Source organism: Eurytemora carolleeae, unplaced genomic scaffold, assembly GCF_000591075.1.
Source record: "Eurytemora carolleeae unplaced genomic scaffold, Eaff_2.0 scaffold980, whole genome shotgun sequence".
Classification (NCBI taxonomy): domain Eukaryota; kingdom Metazoa; phylum Arthropoda; class Copepoda; order Calanoida; family Temoridae; genus Eurytemora; species Eurytemora carolleeae.
In genome coordinates this window covers 1-18,146 of record NW_019396866.1, presented here as the reverse complement: position 1 = coordinate 18,146, position 18,146 = coordinate 1, and the positions used below count along the sequence as shown (strand labels likewise).

The window sequence follows — 18,146 nt, the reverse complement described above, 5'->3', positions numbered from 1 at the left end:
CCTAACCTGACCCTGAAATAATAAAAACAAAATAATTTAGCTGAAAAGCTAAAAATTAATGGTCATATACAAATTTGAATGGAGGGGGGGGTGGCACAAATCGTTCTTTAGGACAGACCCTGATTATTCTTTAAACAAATTTTGAGCACTCGCATCCACTTTTGTCGAAAGTAACTCGATGAAGATCGGTGAAGAAAACACCAGGATCACCATTCAACTGTTCATTTTTGGCGGGAGATTATCTGGTTCTCTTGCAGCAACATAAAAAATATTGATGATGTATTTTCATAATTTAAATTGGATTCTTGAAAGTATTTTGAATCACTCATAAAACACATTAATGAACATAACATTTATTAGAAGTTTTTTAAAAATACCGGATAATAGTCGACTTATAAATGCTTAAAGTTTAGTTTGTTGCAAACAGATCAAAATAAAAATGTCGTCATTATTGAGCAATATAATCACGAAACCTCTTCTTTTACCCTTTTACTAGGAAATTAATAATGCTATGAACTTATGTACAATATCAGTGGCGTACACGAGGGGGGGCCGCGCCCCCAGCCCCCCTTTACGCGTGCCCCCCCCCTGAGAGGCTGAGAGGGAGCATCCATGGGGGAGGCTCTTTTAATATTGCATCTGCTTTCATTTCCCTTCATCAGGCCAGGCACAGTGGCGTACTTAGGGGGGCAGTAGGATGCACCGGGCAGTAGTCCTCATGCCCCACCCTGGAAGTTTCAGGGGGAGGCCCTGCTCCCCTGGAAAATACAAAATTAAAAGGAAACTACGTTTTAAAAGTTACACCTGACAATGACAAAGACTATGGATTTGTCTAAATTCACTGTTAAAACAAGGAGAGAAAAGTTTTAAAGAGAATACTTCTGCATTACACAAGATGTACTATGACGGAGAGCAGACTTAACGATCTTGAACTTATAGCCTCACACCCTACAAGGCTGTCTGAGCTCTCTACTGAGAAAATCATTGGAATGTTTGTGCAAGCAAATCCCAGAAAATTGAAGATGAAAAGAGTTGGCGAATATGTAGATTGAGTAAATTATATCTAAAAATTTCAGGAGAAATTTCGTTCATTACGGAAAATACAATTTTTAATGATGCTTTAATTATTGATTTAGTTAGCTGTGATGGAGTTAAGTGATAAATTTTTAAAGTTAAAAGGTTAGTTTTTTAAGCAAAGGAATACTTTTTAGACTCTTGTAAACCATATCCGCCATTATTATTTTCCATCGCTTCTCTATGAACTATAGTCTTATTTCATGTAATCGGGTTTCCCATTTATGTTTAAAGAGTTAGTACCTCAGTACCTCTACTGCATTGTTAAATGCAGTTCAATTAAAACCCTCGTTTTGCGTCAATCATTTTACGGCAGCTTTTTAATTTAATAAAACATTTTACACAAAATAAATTAAAATTAAACACATATTAAAAATTTAACAATTTATTCGTTATGAAAATACTCGCCAGTATAGTTTTTTTTACAATATTTACATAGATTTATTACATTAAACTACAATCATTTGTTTGTTTTTTTTAAACTTAACATATTTTACAAAATTGACATTTAAAAAATACTATTTTTTAGATAACGAATTTATAGTTTATCTATAATTTTCAAAGGTTCTATCCTGAAGAATTTTCCCAAATTAAAATGCTGCAACAAAACTGAAATTTCTTAAAATTCGTATTCCTCCTTAGTCCTTATTTTAAAGCAAAAGTACTTGAAAAATAAATGATTTATCATTTGACGATATTTTCCTGCTTTTACTTTATTTTCAACGTATTAGGATTATTTGAGAAAAATCATAAATGTTCAAAAAGTGTGATGGTTTTTTCAGACTTGATATTTGAAAATACCTCAGCGTAAAACGCAAGTTTGAAAAATGGGCGTAATTTAAAATATATTTTCTAAAAAAAGACTTATCTTTTAAATGAAGGAAAAATCCAATCAAAAATGTTATATTTTTTATTTTTTCATAATTCGTCATGTCATGATAACATTAAAGAGACTGTACGCGTAACTTCAAGTGAACCTCTTTACCTCTTTGCAAAAATAGCAATAACAAATAATGATTTCAGCATCCAGGAAGAAGGGACGGAGCGCCATAATTGTCTTAATTTTGATTTGGATAGTTCTACAGTGAAACCTATAAAACTGTTAAATAGAACGACGGTTGTTTTTACAATTGGACCTATAAAACTGTTAAATATGAAGACGACATTTAAGCAATCTGTTGTGTATTTGTTGTTAAACAGCAAAATAATTTGACCGTCAACTTGAAAATGAACTTATTAAAAGTTGGGAAGTGTGTACAGTGCACACGGCACAATTTCTATGCTTCATGTTCGTGGGCTTATTTTAAATCAAATTTGAGTCTAAGGGTCGTCTTCCTATTCCATAGTTTAATGGCACTCACTGTAGGATGGTTATTATTATTTTTTGTCAAAACAGAATTATTTGAAAATACCGTCATTATGCTGAACAAGTCACTAATAAAGAAAAAATGGTTTCACCGGACTTATTAAAATTAATCAGTGGCCGAATTTAAAGAATTTGAGCGGCGGTTTAAATTTAAGCCGTTGCTCAAATATGGTTGGTTCCACTTAAAATTGTATGAAATGTTTCTAGATTTAAGCCGGCGCTTAATTTAAACCGGGTTTTGGCGGATTTAAACCGCGGCTCAAATTCTTTAAATTCCATCTCAGGTATCTATAATTTATCCAAAATCTAATAATTTAAATTAAATATTCCCTCTAATTCCTCTGATCGGCATGGACAAAAAAGAAAGTAAAAAAAACATTTGAAAATTCTGAGAAAAAGTTACCACAGTCAGCTTATCATAGAAAACTGCATGATATCGTTAAGTAATAAGTCTGCAAGTTCTTAAGTGAAAGTTTAAATTTTATCACAAAAAAAATTATTTTTTCTTTCATAATTCATAGTTAAAAAATAAATTAATTTGATTTTAAATGGGTTTAGAATAGCTATAAAAAGAGTTTAACTTTGACCTTTAAACCAGGGATAACTTGGATATTTTAGAATAACTGTAAAATGGATTATAAACAAAAAAGAATAAATTACAGTGAAAACTGTAGAATAAAAGACGACATTACAGCAATACTTAAGTGCATTTGATGTTTTTTAAAAGCTAATAGTTTTACTTTTACCTATTTTATCAGTTAAACGTAAAATGGGACTGTTTACACTGCACAGTTGTTGTTTCTCATGTTCATTGGACTGTCTAAAGTCATAATTTGAGTCTAAAAGTCGTCTTCTTACTCCAGAGTTTTCTGGTCCTCACTGTATTTTTAACATTTTCAAGAGAAAGTCTTGATCATAAAAAAAAGTTGGTTTAAAGTTATACTATGAAGACTAGTTTTGTTACTACAGATAAAACTTTTTTAGGACTAGTCTTGTAGACATGAAACTATACAGACTCTAGTGTATAGACTTAAGCCTATAAAACCCTGTATTAACTTTATAGTAGTCCTATGTGTCACTATAGAATACTACATTTTATTACAACAAAGTACACAGTACACTGTTTATGTAGATTGTAGATGCACCCTTGTACAAAAACTATTCCGGTACAAAGATGCAGTACAATGAAGATACACCATAGGAAACTATAAATAGTGGTGATAATGATATTTACAAATTTGTCCTACAATCAAACCAGGTCTCAATACCTAGTTTCAAAGTTTAATAATTTCTAAATTTTCAAGCTCTGGTTTAAGAATAGTTAGACTTTGATCAGGTCACTGTACATAATGTACATACAGTGCATTTACCTAGGACGGATCCTGTTGAGCCAGAATACTCTGTCTCATTGAAGAGACATCTTTGGTATTGTTGTTACTGTGACTATTCTTATTTAGCTCGGTTAGAATTACTTCCGGATTAAACCTCTCCGTGTCTGAAGCAAACCTCTCACTCTCTGTACTGAACCTCTCACCGACTCCGCTGAACCTCTCCCTCTCCGCACTGAACCTATCTCCGTCTTCACTAAACCTTCCGATGCTTCCTCGGAACTTCTCTGTATCTTCCTTAAACCTCCCGGAATCAAGGTTTAGCGAAGTTTCTTGGGAACGTTTCCTAGAGGAAATGAGATTTTGCCACAAATCCTAATTTTCTAATCCTTTTATCTTCGCAAGCCGATATCAAAGGTTTACATAATCAGGTTGCAAAGATATAAGGATTAGAAAATTTGAGTTTGTGGCAAAAACGCATTTTCTTTATTTTATTGATAATTTTGTTTTTGAAAGCTTACAATGAAAGATCAGAATATAATGACGATCTCTAAATATGACACAAAAGGTTAGATTTGGTCAGTTGCTAATTATAAAGGCTTTTCATGAGTTTATTGACTTGGCCAAGAGGAAAACTGCATATAAACTGCTGCAGCCTGCAGGTAACCATATATTTCGGACAGTTAAAATTATATTTAAAACTCATATATTTCAAGAAACAGGACGCATGGTAGTAATCATTTAGGAAAATTTAAATATGAAAATTATTTGAACGTCAACATTTTTAAAAATCATGACAATGAAAACTAACCTGAATTCGTCCTGAGAGAGCGCTGATATTCTCTGAGATAGTTCTCCGACATCACTCTTAAACCCGTCCTCTCCTTGATCACCCCTCTGCTCATCTATACCCTTGATCTGACTGCTCTCATCTATCCTCCCGTCCTGTCCTATCCATCCTTCTCTTGAACTCAACCGTTCGTCCTGTCCACTTAACATTTTCTCGTCCATAGCCCCATCTCGTCCTGTCCGGGAGGACGCTTGTATTCCGTCCTTGCTTCGGTCCTTGTCCCTACTTAAGGACATGGTCTCGTCCTCCTCTGCGTCCTCGTAGGACGGATCTGATATCTCCTGTTTGATAAACCCGGACATTAATCTACCCTCTTCAAACTGATGATACATCTAAACAGTTACAGATAACTAATAAAAATACAATCAATAAAAGAATTTTTTATAATCAGGTTTTTAATAGATTTTATTTCAACTTTCATTAAAACCATTTACAATAGATCTTTAAAATTTAACTACAGTATTAAAAAGGGATTTCAAAAACTTTCTAAAAAAACATCTAACTGGTATAAAAATCTTACTATAAAGATTGCATTTTATATATTTCATATTTAAAATCAGAAAAACGGAAATACAATAACAAAAAACTCCGTGTTTTATAACTTTAATAGAAGTAGTCAGGAACTAAGAAGCTTAACTATACCTTTCTAGAAGCAGTCAGGAACTGAGAAGCTGAACTATACCTATCTAGAAGCAGCCAGGACCCAGGAGCTGAAAAGCTGAATTATACCCTTTTAAGCGCAGCCAGGAGCAAAGAAGCTTAACTATACCTTAATAGAAGCAGTCAGGAGCTTAGTAGCTTAACTATATCTTACTAAAAGTAGTCTGCAGGAGCTAAGAAGCTTAACTATATCTTACCAGAAGTAACCAGAAGCTGAGAAGGTAAACTATACCTTACTAGAAGCAGCCGGGAACTGAGAAGCTAAACTATACCTATCTAGAAGCAGCCAGGGCCCAGGAGCTGAGAAGCTGAACTATATCCTTTTAAGAGCAGTCAGGAGCAAAGAAGCTTAACTATACCTTAATAGAAGCAGTCAGGAGCTAAGAAGCTTAACTATATCTTACCAGAAGTAACCAGAAGCTGAGAAGGTAAACTATACCTTACTAGAAGCAGCCGGGAACTGAGAAGCTAAACTATACCTATCTAGAAGCAGCCAGGGCCCAGGAGCTGAGAAGCTGAACTATATCCTTTTAAAAGCAGTCAGGAGCTTAGTAGCTTAACTTCAACTTAGTAAAAGTAGTCTGCAGGAGCTAAGAAGTTAAACTATACCTTAATAGAAGCAGTCAGGAGCTTAGTAGCTATACCTTACTAGTAGCTAGTAGCTATACCTTACTAGAAGAACCCAGAATCTGATAAGCTAAACTGTACCTTACTAGAAGCAGCCAGGAGCTGAGAAGCCAACGGATTGTTGTAAAAGTTCTTCATTTGCAGTTCAAAAACTGCCTGGGCGGATTTAGATTCTGATGCTAGGCTGGGTTGGGTTGGAGGCGGCGTCTCAGAGTTCAGGACGGGGGGTGGAGTCTACAAAAATAATATTTTGTAATTTCCACGAATTACATAGTTTTGGGTTAGGTAGCGAAGTCTTCAAAATATAGAGTTTAGTAAAAGTAGCGAAGTCTACAAAATATAGAGTTTATGAAAAGTAGCGAAGTCCACAAAATATAGAGTTTAGTAAAAGTAGCGAAGTGTACCAAAGTTTAGTAAAAGTAGGGAAGTTAAAAATATAGAGTTTAGTTAAAGTACTTAATACATGTATCAAATATTAAGATTTATAAGTGGTGAAAATAATATGGTAGTTGTGTGTAGTATACAATAACAACTAGAAAGAATAAACAAATCATTTATAAAACAAATTGAAAAAGAATAAATTTTAATTAAAAACTGATATTACTTTGTTTATTTTTAACCTTTGAAGTGTTTTGAATTAATAATTATTATTGCAAGAAATAAAGTAACCTGAATGCAAATTAAACAATTTCGCATCAAAAACATTCTCACAAAACAATTCCAGGTTAATTTTATTCCTTTTATTTGTTTGTTCTGCAGAGTGCACAGTGTACACATACTTTAATACAAACTGTATTCTGCACCCGTAATAATTCATTAAGTTTATTTAATTTGACTAATTTTTAATTTGATTAATTTAAAATTAAATTAATTTTTGATTTAATTATTTTAACACGAAAACGTAAGAATATTATACTTTTATCCTAATTTTGTTTAAAACTTGAAATTTGATTATAATTAAATATAACAATATTTAATGGTTGTGTAAGGTAAAGTTGAAAATTATATTTTCTCGACAATTTTGTAAATTTAATTGTTATCTCAAAATGAAATGTCAAATAAAAATATATTAAATTGTTCAATTTCTTTTCAACAGAACTTGTTCATCATAATGCACAATTTTTTTTTGTGAAAATGGACAATAATGTATTTCTGCGGAATCTATCTATTTGGCCATGGTTTGTTTGTATCTAAGAAACGTCGAAATGGCTGAACCGATTGGGCCCAAACTTTTTGAGCAACTTACAGAAAAATCCACGATGTTTTTGAGAATGAAGAGCAATAGTTTAAAGTTTAAAATGTTATTAGAAAAATTAGTTGGAGCACATGAACTCATCAATCATGCTAAATCATCGATAGTTTTTTAATATATTTGCTATTATAATGCACTTAATAGAAAAAAAAATTTGTTTTACATAAAAAAACTATATTATTCAACAAAATGAAATTTAAAATTGTAGCATGATATTCAAAATCTTAAAGATTTTTAATGTATTTGCAATTTGCATGCACTTAACAGACGAACAGATTTTTGTTTTACATACAAAACGCTAAAAAGTTGTAGCATGATCTTTAAAATCACAATTGAATGCTGCTGCGTCTCACCTCTGACATGGCTCCGTCACGGAAGACTACTGCTCTGATAACATGACGGACATGATCCTAAAATTATCATCAATTTATATATTTCTAAAGGTACATGTTTGCTGCTCATGGTATCACAAAGTCTCTCATGGGGTTGAGAAACTTAGTTTTTATGAGCATTCATTATGAACAACAATACATGGTTACCTATAAAGGATGAGACTGCGAAGACGACCTGAAACTTAAAAAATATGTTGATTTCAGGGTTAAAAATTAAGTATTCTTTCATAAATAAAGTCGTTCAATGGCTTATTCATTGATTTTCCAAAGAACAAAAACAAGTTAACAATGAGAGGGAATTATTAATTTAAGGAAACAGACAGTAAATATTCCTAACAGTCGTCTCTGAAGTCTCATCCTTATCCTTATTCCTTACAGTGATTAAACCAATATGAGTTATATAATTAAATAGTATTGCCCTTTAGCTCTGACTAAATTTTATTTAACAAATTATCACCTCCGGCCACTGTCCAAGCAGAATTCTTTGAGGCCGTCCTCGCCCCTTTGGTCGTAGATCTAAACATTTTTGTTTCAATTTGAAAATTAAAAAATTCTTTATTTAATATTCACTCCTATAAAACATTTATGAAGGATGAATAACATAACCACAAACACATTTTTAACAGTTTTTGTTTCCTAATAGATTTATTCTAGGTTTTTTGTTCTTTTTCTTTCTTTTCCAAGTTGCGTTTCTATTTGTCTTTCTATTTGCCTCTCTAGATGTTTTTTCTAGTTCTCTTTCTATTTGCCTTTCTAGATGTTTTTCTAGTTCTCTTTCTATTTGCCTTTCTAGATGTTTTTTCTAGTTTTCTTTCTATTTGCCTTTCTAGATGTTTTTCTAATTTTCTTTCTATTTGCCTTTCTAGATGTTTTCTAGTTTTCTTTTTTTGTCTTTCTAGATGCTTTTCTAGTTTTCTTTCTATTTGTCTTGCTTGATGCTTTTCTATTTGTCTTTTCATTTGTCTTTCTAGTTGCCTTTCTAAATGCTTTTCTAGTTGTCTTTCTATTTGTCTTTCTATTCGTCTTTCTTTTTGCCTTTCTATTTGTCTTTTTTATTTGTCTTTCTATTTGTCTTTCTAGATGTTTTCTAGTTTTCTTTCTATTTGTCTTTCTTGGTGCTTTCTTTTTGTCTTTCTATTTGTCTTTCTAGTTTTCTTCTATATGCTTTTCTAGTTGTAGTTGTATTTCAAGTTGTCTGTCTAGTTGTCTGTTTAGCTATCTGTCCTGTTCTCTGATTAGTTGTCTTTCTAGTTGTCTGTCTAATAGTCTGTCTTTTTGTCTTTTTAGCTGTTTGTCTTGTTATCTGTCTAGTTATCAGTATAGTTGTCTGTAAAGTAATCTGTCTAGTTTTCTGTCCAGTTATCTGTCTATAATCCGTCTGCCAAATTGTCTGTCTATAAAATGATGTTGTATCGTAATGCTGTGAAGAATCATGAATAAATGTTCTGACTCTAGCTATAAAACTAATCAAACAGAGCACCGACACAATACACTTTTATGCATGGACGGACTTCAAACAATTCAATAAATTGGAAGAATGTTGGGGAGGTCAGGTTCAGAGGTGGAGGTTAGAGGCGTAGTAAGAGGTGGAGGTTAGAGGCGTAGTTAGAGGTGGAGGTATCCAGGCGTAGTTAGAGGTGGAGGTTAGAGGCGTAGTTAGAGGTGGAGGTTAGAGGCGGAGTTAAAGGTGGAGGTTAGAGGCGTAGAATTAGAGGTGGAGGTAAGAGGTGTAGTTAGAGGTTGAGGTTATAGGCTTAGTTAGAGGTGGAGGTTAGAGGCGTAGTTAGATGGTAGGTGGGATAAAGGGAGTTTGAGAGGAGGGGGTGATAAGGAAGGGAGGGGAAGGGGCAGTCATATTTTTATGTTACTTTGACTCTTTAAATTTGTTTTATTTGCAATTCTCACTCAATAAATATAATTTAATGGATTTTTATTTCTTTTAAACATTGTAAAACTACTAATTCTTTAATTGTAAAGAAAGTAGGCAAAAATATTTATAAATATTTCAACCATAAATTTTTATGAAAATGAAAACATAATAAATTCAAATATTTTTAAATTTATCATATTTTCCGTTCTAAGAATCTAATATTTCTGAACAAACTCAAACTTTACCCTCCCATAAGTTTTTAACATATTGTTATTCTTATCAAATAAATTACAAAATTTTTTATGAAAGTAATTCAGGAAAAGTAAATATCTTCAATGGAAAACGTATTATATTTAGTTATTACATGTTTTATGAGAAGAAAATTATGACTATAAGGGGAGGGGGGTTGAATGAGGGGTCCAATCTAGTCTGTACCCTCCGACCCGTCCTATAGGAAACGGCCTCTGGGTTTTCTGATTTAAGTGTTTTCTGATCTTACACTTGCTAAAATCTCATTATAGGTTATTGAAATATTAGCATTATAGAAATATTAGCATGGTTAAACAAAGTTCGGATTAAATGTATTGTGAGGTCATTCAAAAGTAGTCTTTGCCACAAACTCCGCTTTTTTAATCCCTATATCTATGCAACCCAATTTCGTAGGTATTAAATATTTCAAACTATGACGCCCTTATGTTAGATCAAATAATCTAAGATTTGGATATCAAATATTTACACCACCAGGTTGCAAAGATATAGGGATTAGAAAACTTGAGTTTGTGGCAAAGACTCAATTCTTTTGTAATATCGCTTTTTGAGTTCAAACTACTTAATATCTTTATAATTAATTCGGATACCCATGACAGTGTCTATAGCATCCTACAATATATTGTTGTTTCTACATTAAGGGAATAATGGGATAGGGGACAGGAGAATCAGGGTCTAAAGACTCGTTTGTAATCGGATTTTCAAGATTGAGACCATTTTTGAAATCTACGTACAATTTCCGATTCAATGACAAAATAACAATTTTACATACTTCTAAAGTTTCCAACTGGACTGAGTAAATTTGGTAAAAATAACGATAATCTCCGTTTGCACAATTTTGTTTAAGGGTTTACATACTTATTTACAGAATAGAGTTGTAAGCGAAGGTCAATTAGAGGACATGATTGTTCAGTACGGTTCCTTGACCAGAATCCATGTGATATTTACCTGTCAGGGTTTACAAAATCAAAGGTTTTTTATCTCAAAGCCTCATTCCCTTTACAAACTTGAGATCAACATCAGGAGATATATATCTACCCTAGACCCTGCCACCGCGGACTAACCAGAGTGAGCAGCATTCGGTTTCTTTTATTTACAAATTAAACGTCTTTTGGTTTTTAATTCAACAATCTTTTACCTTACGGATTTGGTTAGTTTATACTTTTTCCTTCAAAATGCATATGCCGACAAAAAAGTATTTTAGAAAAAAGTCTAAAAAATTGTGTTTAATGGGTCAAATTGTTATCGAAAGTCACAGTTTTCTGGAATGTTGACAAAACCGTTAAATCCACGTGCTGCTTTCTCCCGAAAAGTTATTTTTGAAATTAGATCAAGGGCCCAAATGTATCTTGCCATGCTAATGGTGGACGTTTTAAATATGATTATACTAAACTGTAAACTAAATTTTAATAAACTGTAACCTAACATTCAATACAAAATTGTGCAACGAAGATTTTCTTTTACTTTTTACCCGGTCCAATTGAAAAATGCAGGAGCCTTTAAAGTTGTTATTTTTAGATCTACAAGCCTACGATTGGGCTCATTAAATCGGAAATTGTACATAGAATTTAAAAATGGTCTCAATCTCGATCACAAACGAGTCTGTAGACCCTTCTTCCCCGTTTTTTGTTAAGACACCCTGTATATAAACGTTACCTCCTCCTGAAAGACTGTTAAGAACTGAAGGTCCAAGCATGTTGTGTACTCTGTTAGCGTAGAGAACGAAGGTAGGATAAGGTATATCATGTTTTCGAGCCGCCTAAATACAAAGTTTGTATTATATCACATAAAGTTTACAATTTAAATATAATTACTCCGTTTATTTAACGGACCATATTGCTTCAGCCATTGTTTCAGGTCTCCAGGATTTCATTGGTCCGCGTTCTCTATATCTCAACCCCTAGATTCATTAATTCATTAAACAGAATGGAGAACTAAGTTCATTACCCTCCATTTGTAGAGTGGTGCATCCAATTCACAACGGTACCCTTTTAATTTTGATCAGGTAAAGAATGAATGAGATTTCCTTGTTGGTCTTGGTAAAAAATTGGTTATGTTTAAGTTTTATTTCTCTGGAAAAGTGACGATATATTCCTCACTTTTAAGTAGATAAAGGGTTAAAGGATATTCCACACCAATGGTTTGTCATTGCATATCCTATAAAGAACCTAGTTCTAATCTCTACTATTAAGTATACATAGAGAACAGAATAGTTATAATCTCTGCTATAAAGTATATACCCAGAGAATTGAATCAAATCTCAACTTTTAAGTAAACCTGGAGAACTGAATAGTCCTAATCTCTACTATTAAGTATACATAGAGAACTGAATAGTCCTAATCTCTCTATAAAGTATACATAGAGAACTGAATAGTCCTAATCTCTACTATTAAGTATACATAAAGAACTGAATAGTCCTAATCTCTACTATTAAGTATACATAAAGAACTGAAGAGTTCTAATCTCTACTATAAAGTATGCCTAGAGAACTGAATAGTTCTAATCTCTACTATAAAGTATACATGGAAAACTGAAGAGTTCTAATCTCTACTATTAAGAATGCCTAGAGAACTGAATAGTTTTAATCTCTTCTATAAAGTATACCTAGAGAACTGAATAGTTCTAATTTCTACTATAAAGTATACCTAGAGAACTGAAGAGTTCTAATCTCTACTATAAAGTATACCGGGAGAACTGAAGAGTTCTAATCTCTACTATAAAGTATGCCTAAAGAACTGAATAGTTTTGATCTCTACTATAAAGTATACCTAGAGAACTGAATAGTTCTAATCTCTACTATAAAGTATGTCTAGAGAACTGAATAGTTCTAATCTCTACTATAAAGTATACATGGAAAACTGAAGAGTTCTAATCTCTACTATTAAGTATGCCTAGAGAACTAGTTCTAATCTCTACTATAAAGTATACCGGGAGAACTGAAGAGTTCTAATCTCTACTATAAAGTTTACCTGGAGAAATGAAGAGTTCTAATCTCTACTATAAACTGGAGAACTGAAGAGATCTAATCTCTACTGTAAAGTATACCTGGAGAACTGAAGAGTTCTAATCTCTACTATAAAGTATACCTGGAAAACTGATGAGTTCTGATTCCAGCACTTTTGCCACATATTCTGTAGTTGTGTTTGATAGTTCATCGAGCACCCTGAAATTTTCATTTTAAAGGAACTGTGGCATCATTTCAAGTAAACCTCTATTTAAAGATTCTGATTCACAATGGTGCCTTTAAATCTCTATCTATCTTAGTTACAATGATGGTTATATCTAAATATTTACTTCGAAAAACGTAATGAATTCTGTTAATTGTTTTTCCTTTTATATATGAATCATAAATGTGTAGGTTAAGTCACAAATAATAATAATAAATTTTCAATAATAATTCAATCATCCTTGACAGACAAAAGTTTAAAGGGTACCGGTCTAAATCGGACATGCCGCCACTCTGTAAATAGAGAATCGCTTGAAGTTCCCTTTAAATAAGTAATTTGATTAAACTAGAATTCTAACCTAAAGTTTAATTTTAATTTCTAAATTGTGGGATATGTATGAATTAGTAATGAACCGAGCTTGTTATTAAAATTACATTAGATTATACAATTAAACAAATTCTCGTTTATAAACTTTACTAAATACAACAATTCGTGTAAACGGTTTTACAGCTCTTCAACTTGGCGGCAATATTTAAACCAAGATAAGAATTAACACAGTTTATCTTTAAAACTATTATTTTTTTTAAAGTTATTTTTTTCCATATTCACTCCTGTATGCCGAGTCCATTAGCGCCTGATCCAATCAGGGTTCAGTCATGTGTTTGTTGTCTATTCTGAACCAATAGAAATAGTATGGCGGTTTAAATAAATATAGTATTCTGAAACCTTTAATACATTTTACGTGTTTTTATACAAGCATTAAGTTACATTAACTGTTTATTGTTAATAATTAAACAGTTTAATGCAAGTTTTTTTGGATAATTATTAATGGTGTTGATTAAAGTTTTGAACATAAAAATGTTATGAACAAAAACACACATAATTTTCATTTTTATGACAGCAAAATTTTCTGGCATATTTAATACGTATTAATTAGGTTAGATTTTAGTAAAAGATGTGGGACAATCGGCAGGTTTGTACAGAAACATGTTCAAGGAAAAGGAAAAACGAAATTCAACATTTTTTAAATGGACAAATTTTTGCAAATACAAAATGTCAAGAAATTGAAAGTTTTTATTTGAAGTGCAAGATTGCAACTACTACAGCCAAGAAGATCAAAACTTAAAATAATGCATGATTCATCTATTCTCCGGTCATTCGGTTACTTTAAATCAGTTTCACATTTTTGTTACTAATTTACTTTGACTTTAAAAAGAAAACTTTATACACTTCCAGGCAAAGCTGGGTTTCCAAGATAATATTTATTTATGAATATTTGGTACACTTAATGATAAATTATAGTGCAGAAATTTTTCTCTTATTAATGTAGAGAAAAATTACACAGAGTGCAAATACATTTTTCCTAGATAAATTATCTAGGACATTTTTACTTTATGTATTGGGCTGTACTATATCTGATCTTTAGGAGTCTTCAATTATTAGGTCTGGTTCCTCTAGAACGATTTAGGGAGTCTTTATACGTCATAAAACAATAGGTCAGTTTCCTTTACATAGGTTGATTAATTGCTTACCTGGAGAAGTAGACGTAGAAGACGACATCCAACCATGGGACAATTCGACCATCTTAGCCTTAAATTGATAGATTTATTAATAAAATTGTTCTGATATTTAAAGAATAAAGATAATAATGTAATGATAAAACATACGATAATAATAATGATGTTATAACCATTAACGGAAAGAAATAGTTTTGGTTTATTAACAATGTATATCAAAACAAGACTACGGGGGGAGATTGATTTAGACGTATATTTTCATTCATTTTTCACCCCTATATCAATATTTATGTTATTACCTTCTGTTCTTCTTTGATCATTTCAAGTATATCTGGACGGATATCGGACATATCTTGTGGAGAAACTCCACGTGTAATTGGCAAACCGGTTTCTCGAAAACCAGCTGACTCCCGGCAAACTGGTTTGGATTCTCTAGTGTGGATTAGTGGCGCTAAACTGTCAGTAGAACCGGTTAGTCTGCGCTTCTTGCAGGGCAATGCTGCTAGGGTGAGGTCCTGGGCCGTGGGGGTACTCATCCAACCTTGACTAAATACAAATAAAATAAATATGTGAAAAAAATATAATAGCATTTAAGAAAAAAAATGCATTTAAGAGCACTTGTATGGAATAAAAAAACTCTTATTCCAATTGACAGATACAGACTGTTCTCTTTTGGACTTGAAAGGATTAAAATGTTTTATTTTATCAATTTATGAGATACACAAGAATTTTTTAAAAAGAAAATTATCTTGAAAGAATCAACCACCAATATTTAGCAGAGCTCTGTTAAAAAAACAAAATAAGGTAATAAAAAAACTTTTTAATATACCATAATTGCAACAGTCCAACTTAGACAATTTCTATTGCAAAATTATTAAGTTTGCTGCATATTTTTAACAGTGTTTAACTGAAACCCTGAGATATTTGTAGAAGTAGAATTGATGAGCTACTGCGAGGTAATACGAGACGGAATAGAGATGGTTTTCTCACAGGCACAGGGGCTTGACATGTACATATAAACAAAACAAAAATTTCATTGCACTTCGCGACCCACTTTATAATCGGAAATATTTAATATTTCTTTTCATTAGTTTATAAAAGTCGCATTTTTCAATCTTGGTGGAGNGCGCCGCACTCATATATGCTTCCATCCCGTACTTGATTCACAAACATATCGCAGCGCGCTTACCCGAATCTATCTTCCTGTCCGCACCCATATGTCTTACAGCTAAATGTTTTTACTTTCAAATGCTTATTATTGAATAATCAAACTTAAAGAAAAAATAAAAAGCACATCTTCTAGTCCTTAGTTTTAATCTATTTTAGATTTACTTTGTCCGTTTTGACGTTTTTTTTTTTTACAAATTCTGTGTTTGTTTGTGAAACAAATCAATTTAAATACAATCATGAACAAAATTGATGTTTTTATAACAATAAAGTTTAAATATTTCATTTTTTAATATTTCACGTATTCCCAAATAGTCGTGATTTTAACTATCTGCAATAAGGAGAATTCAAGTAAAGAATTCAAGAATTTTTATATGTTTTCATATCTTTTTTTCGGAGAACATTTTTTTATTTTGGATTTGAATTAACCTGGAAAAACTGTGTTTTTTTCTTATAAACTTAAAAATAATTGAATTATTGTCAAAATAATGATGATAGGTTATTTTCTGAAAATTAACAATATTTCAGATAATAAACTGTAAACTCTATATGAATATATATAAACCTGATTTGTTGTTCGCTAGTCTTCAATGATATTTTTGTCTCATGTTTCTGTTGTTCCAGTTTAACCAGTCCTCGAACCTGTAGTGCCTCTGCAGCCTTCATTACACCGTCAACATCACTCCTGGAATTATTTATTGTACAGGGTTACCCACAATGGTCGAGACTGTAAAAACGACCCAAAACTATGAAGATTTGAAGCTTGATTTTTGGTTTCTGCTTTATTTTGGGTATTTTGATGGTTTACTTAATGATTTAGCATTGATTAGAAATTATATAATCAACATCACTCTTGTAATTATATAATCAGCATCACTCTTGTAATTATATAATCAGTATCACTCCTGTAATTATATAATCAGTATCACTCTTGTAATTATATAATCAGTATCAATTCTGTAATTATATAATCAGTATCACTCCTGTAATTATATAATCAGTATCACTCCTGTAATTATATAATCAGTATACTCCTGTAATTATATAATCAGTATCACTCCTGTAATTATATAATCAGTATCACTCCTGTAATTATATAATCAGTATCACTCCTGTAATTATATAGTCAACATCACTCATGAAATTATATAATCAACATCACTTCTGTAATTATATAATCAGCATCACTTCTGTAATTATATAATCAATATCACTCCTGTAATTATATAATCAACATCACTCCTGTAATTATATAATCATCATCACTTCTGTAATTATATAATCAGCATCACTTCTGTAATTATATAATCAACAGCACTTCTGTAATTGTATAATCAACATCACTCCTGTAATTATATAATCAACATCACTCCTGTAATTTTATTATCAACATAACTCCTTTAATTATATAATCAGCATCAATTCTGTAATTATGTAACCAACATCACTCCTGTAATTATATAATCAACATCACTCCTGTAATTGTATATTCAACATCACTTCTGTAATTATATAATCAACATAACTCTTGTAATCATAAAATTGATATCGCCCCTGTCCTGTAATCATGTGATTAACATTAACATTTTCCGTTTACATTTACAAATAATATATTATTAATCGTTTTTAATAGTTTTAAGAAAAAAAATTAATAAAACTTCGAAAATTTTAAAACTGTATTATGTTAAACTTTGATTTATTGAACTCAGTAATATCTTTGACATTAAAAAAATAAAATCTCCAGAAACGATCCGAAAAACTATCGTTACGACACGCTCGTTTTTGCATCGTTTTTGGGTCGTTTTTTGCATAAACCTTCTACTAGGGCTAAAATTTGACATTATGTAAGAAAAATAATATTTAGAAAACACAATTTTAATACATTTGTTTTTGCATATAACTTCTACTAGGTCTAAAATTTGACATAGTGTAAGAAAAATAATATTTAGAAAACACAATTTAAATACATTTGTTGTACTTACACGATGCTAAATTTTGACTCTGAAAGAAAATATAAACAAAAAACGACCAAAAAACCAACAACTCGAAGGACATCACTAAATTATTTGTGCTCAACAGTTTTTATTAAAAATTTTTACTTAGACGAAAAATGGATGACAAAAATTGTGTTGGTTCGGTTTTGCTCAAAAATCTTATGTAAGAGTTAACATTTTAAATATTGCATTAAAAATAATCTTATGCAACTTTTATAATTTGAAACTGTAAAATTTGTTTGAAGTTTCAAAAAATCATATTCATGTACATAGTGCATTATATCATTACATGTATTGTACTGTAAATACCTGAGTACTTTAACTTCTCCCCTGTACATGTACTCTACAACAGCCTTTAACCAACTGTACTCAACATCACGTAGTATCACCACAGGATGCTGAAAAAAGTATATTTATAATTTTTTTGTTATAATAAGTAATTAGACTAGTACTTTTGTAAATTATTGAACTATCGTTTAATAATTTTTTTTTACTCCGCATATTTTTCTAATTTTAAGCAAACAAAGCAAAATACGAGTATTTAGCAACAATTGTGGATATTTATCTGTATTAGCTCACACTGAAAACTCCGGTTCATTTCAAGTACCGGACTGA

General features: G+C 31.5%; 1 protein-coding gene across 1 annotated transcript; it reads right to left on the bottom strand.

The window, feature by feature from the left end:
- Window positions 1-3,412: 3,412 nt before the first annotated feature.
- Window positions 3,413-17,930, bottom strand: LOC111709539 (uncharacterized). The gene is given in 11 exon segments (XM_023483237.1): window positions 3,413-4,114; window positions 4,580-4,950; window positions 5,987-6,139; window positions 7,511-7,567; window positions 8,007-8,065; window positions 11,343-11,586; window positions 12,773-12,849; window positions 14,386-14,443; window positions 14,670-14,916; window positions 16,103-16,222; window positions 17,841-17,930. Coding segments are annotated over 11 exon segments (1,719 nt in total). The 5' UTR covers window positions 17,870-17,930; the 3' UTR covers window positions 3,413-3,810.
- Window positions 17,931-18,146: the final 216 nt, after the last annotated feature.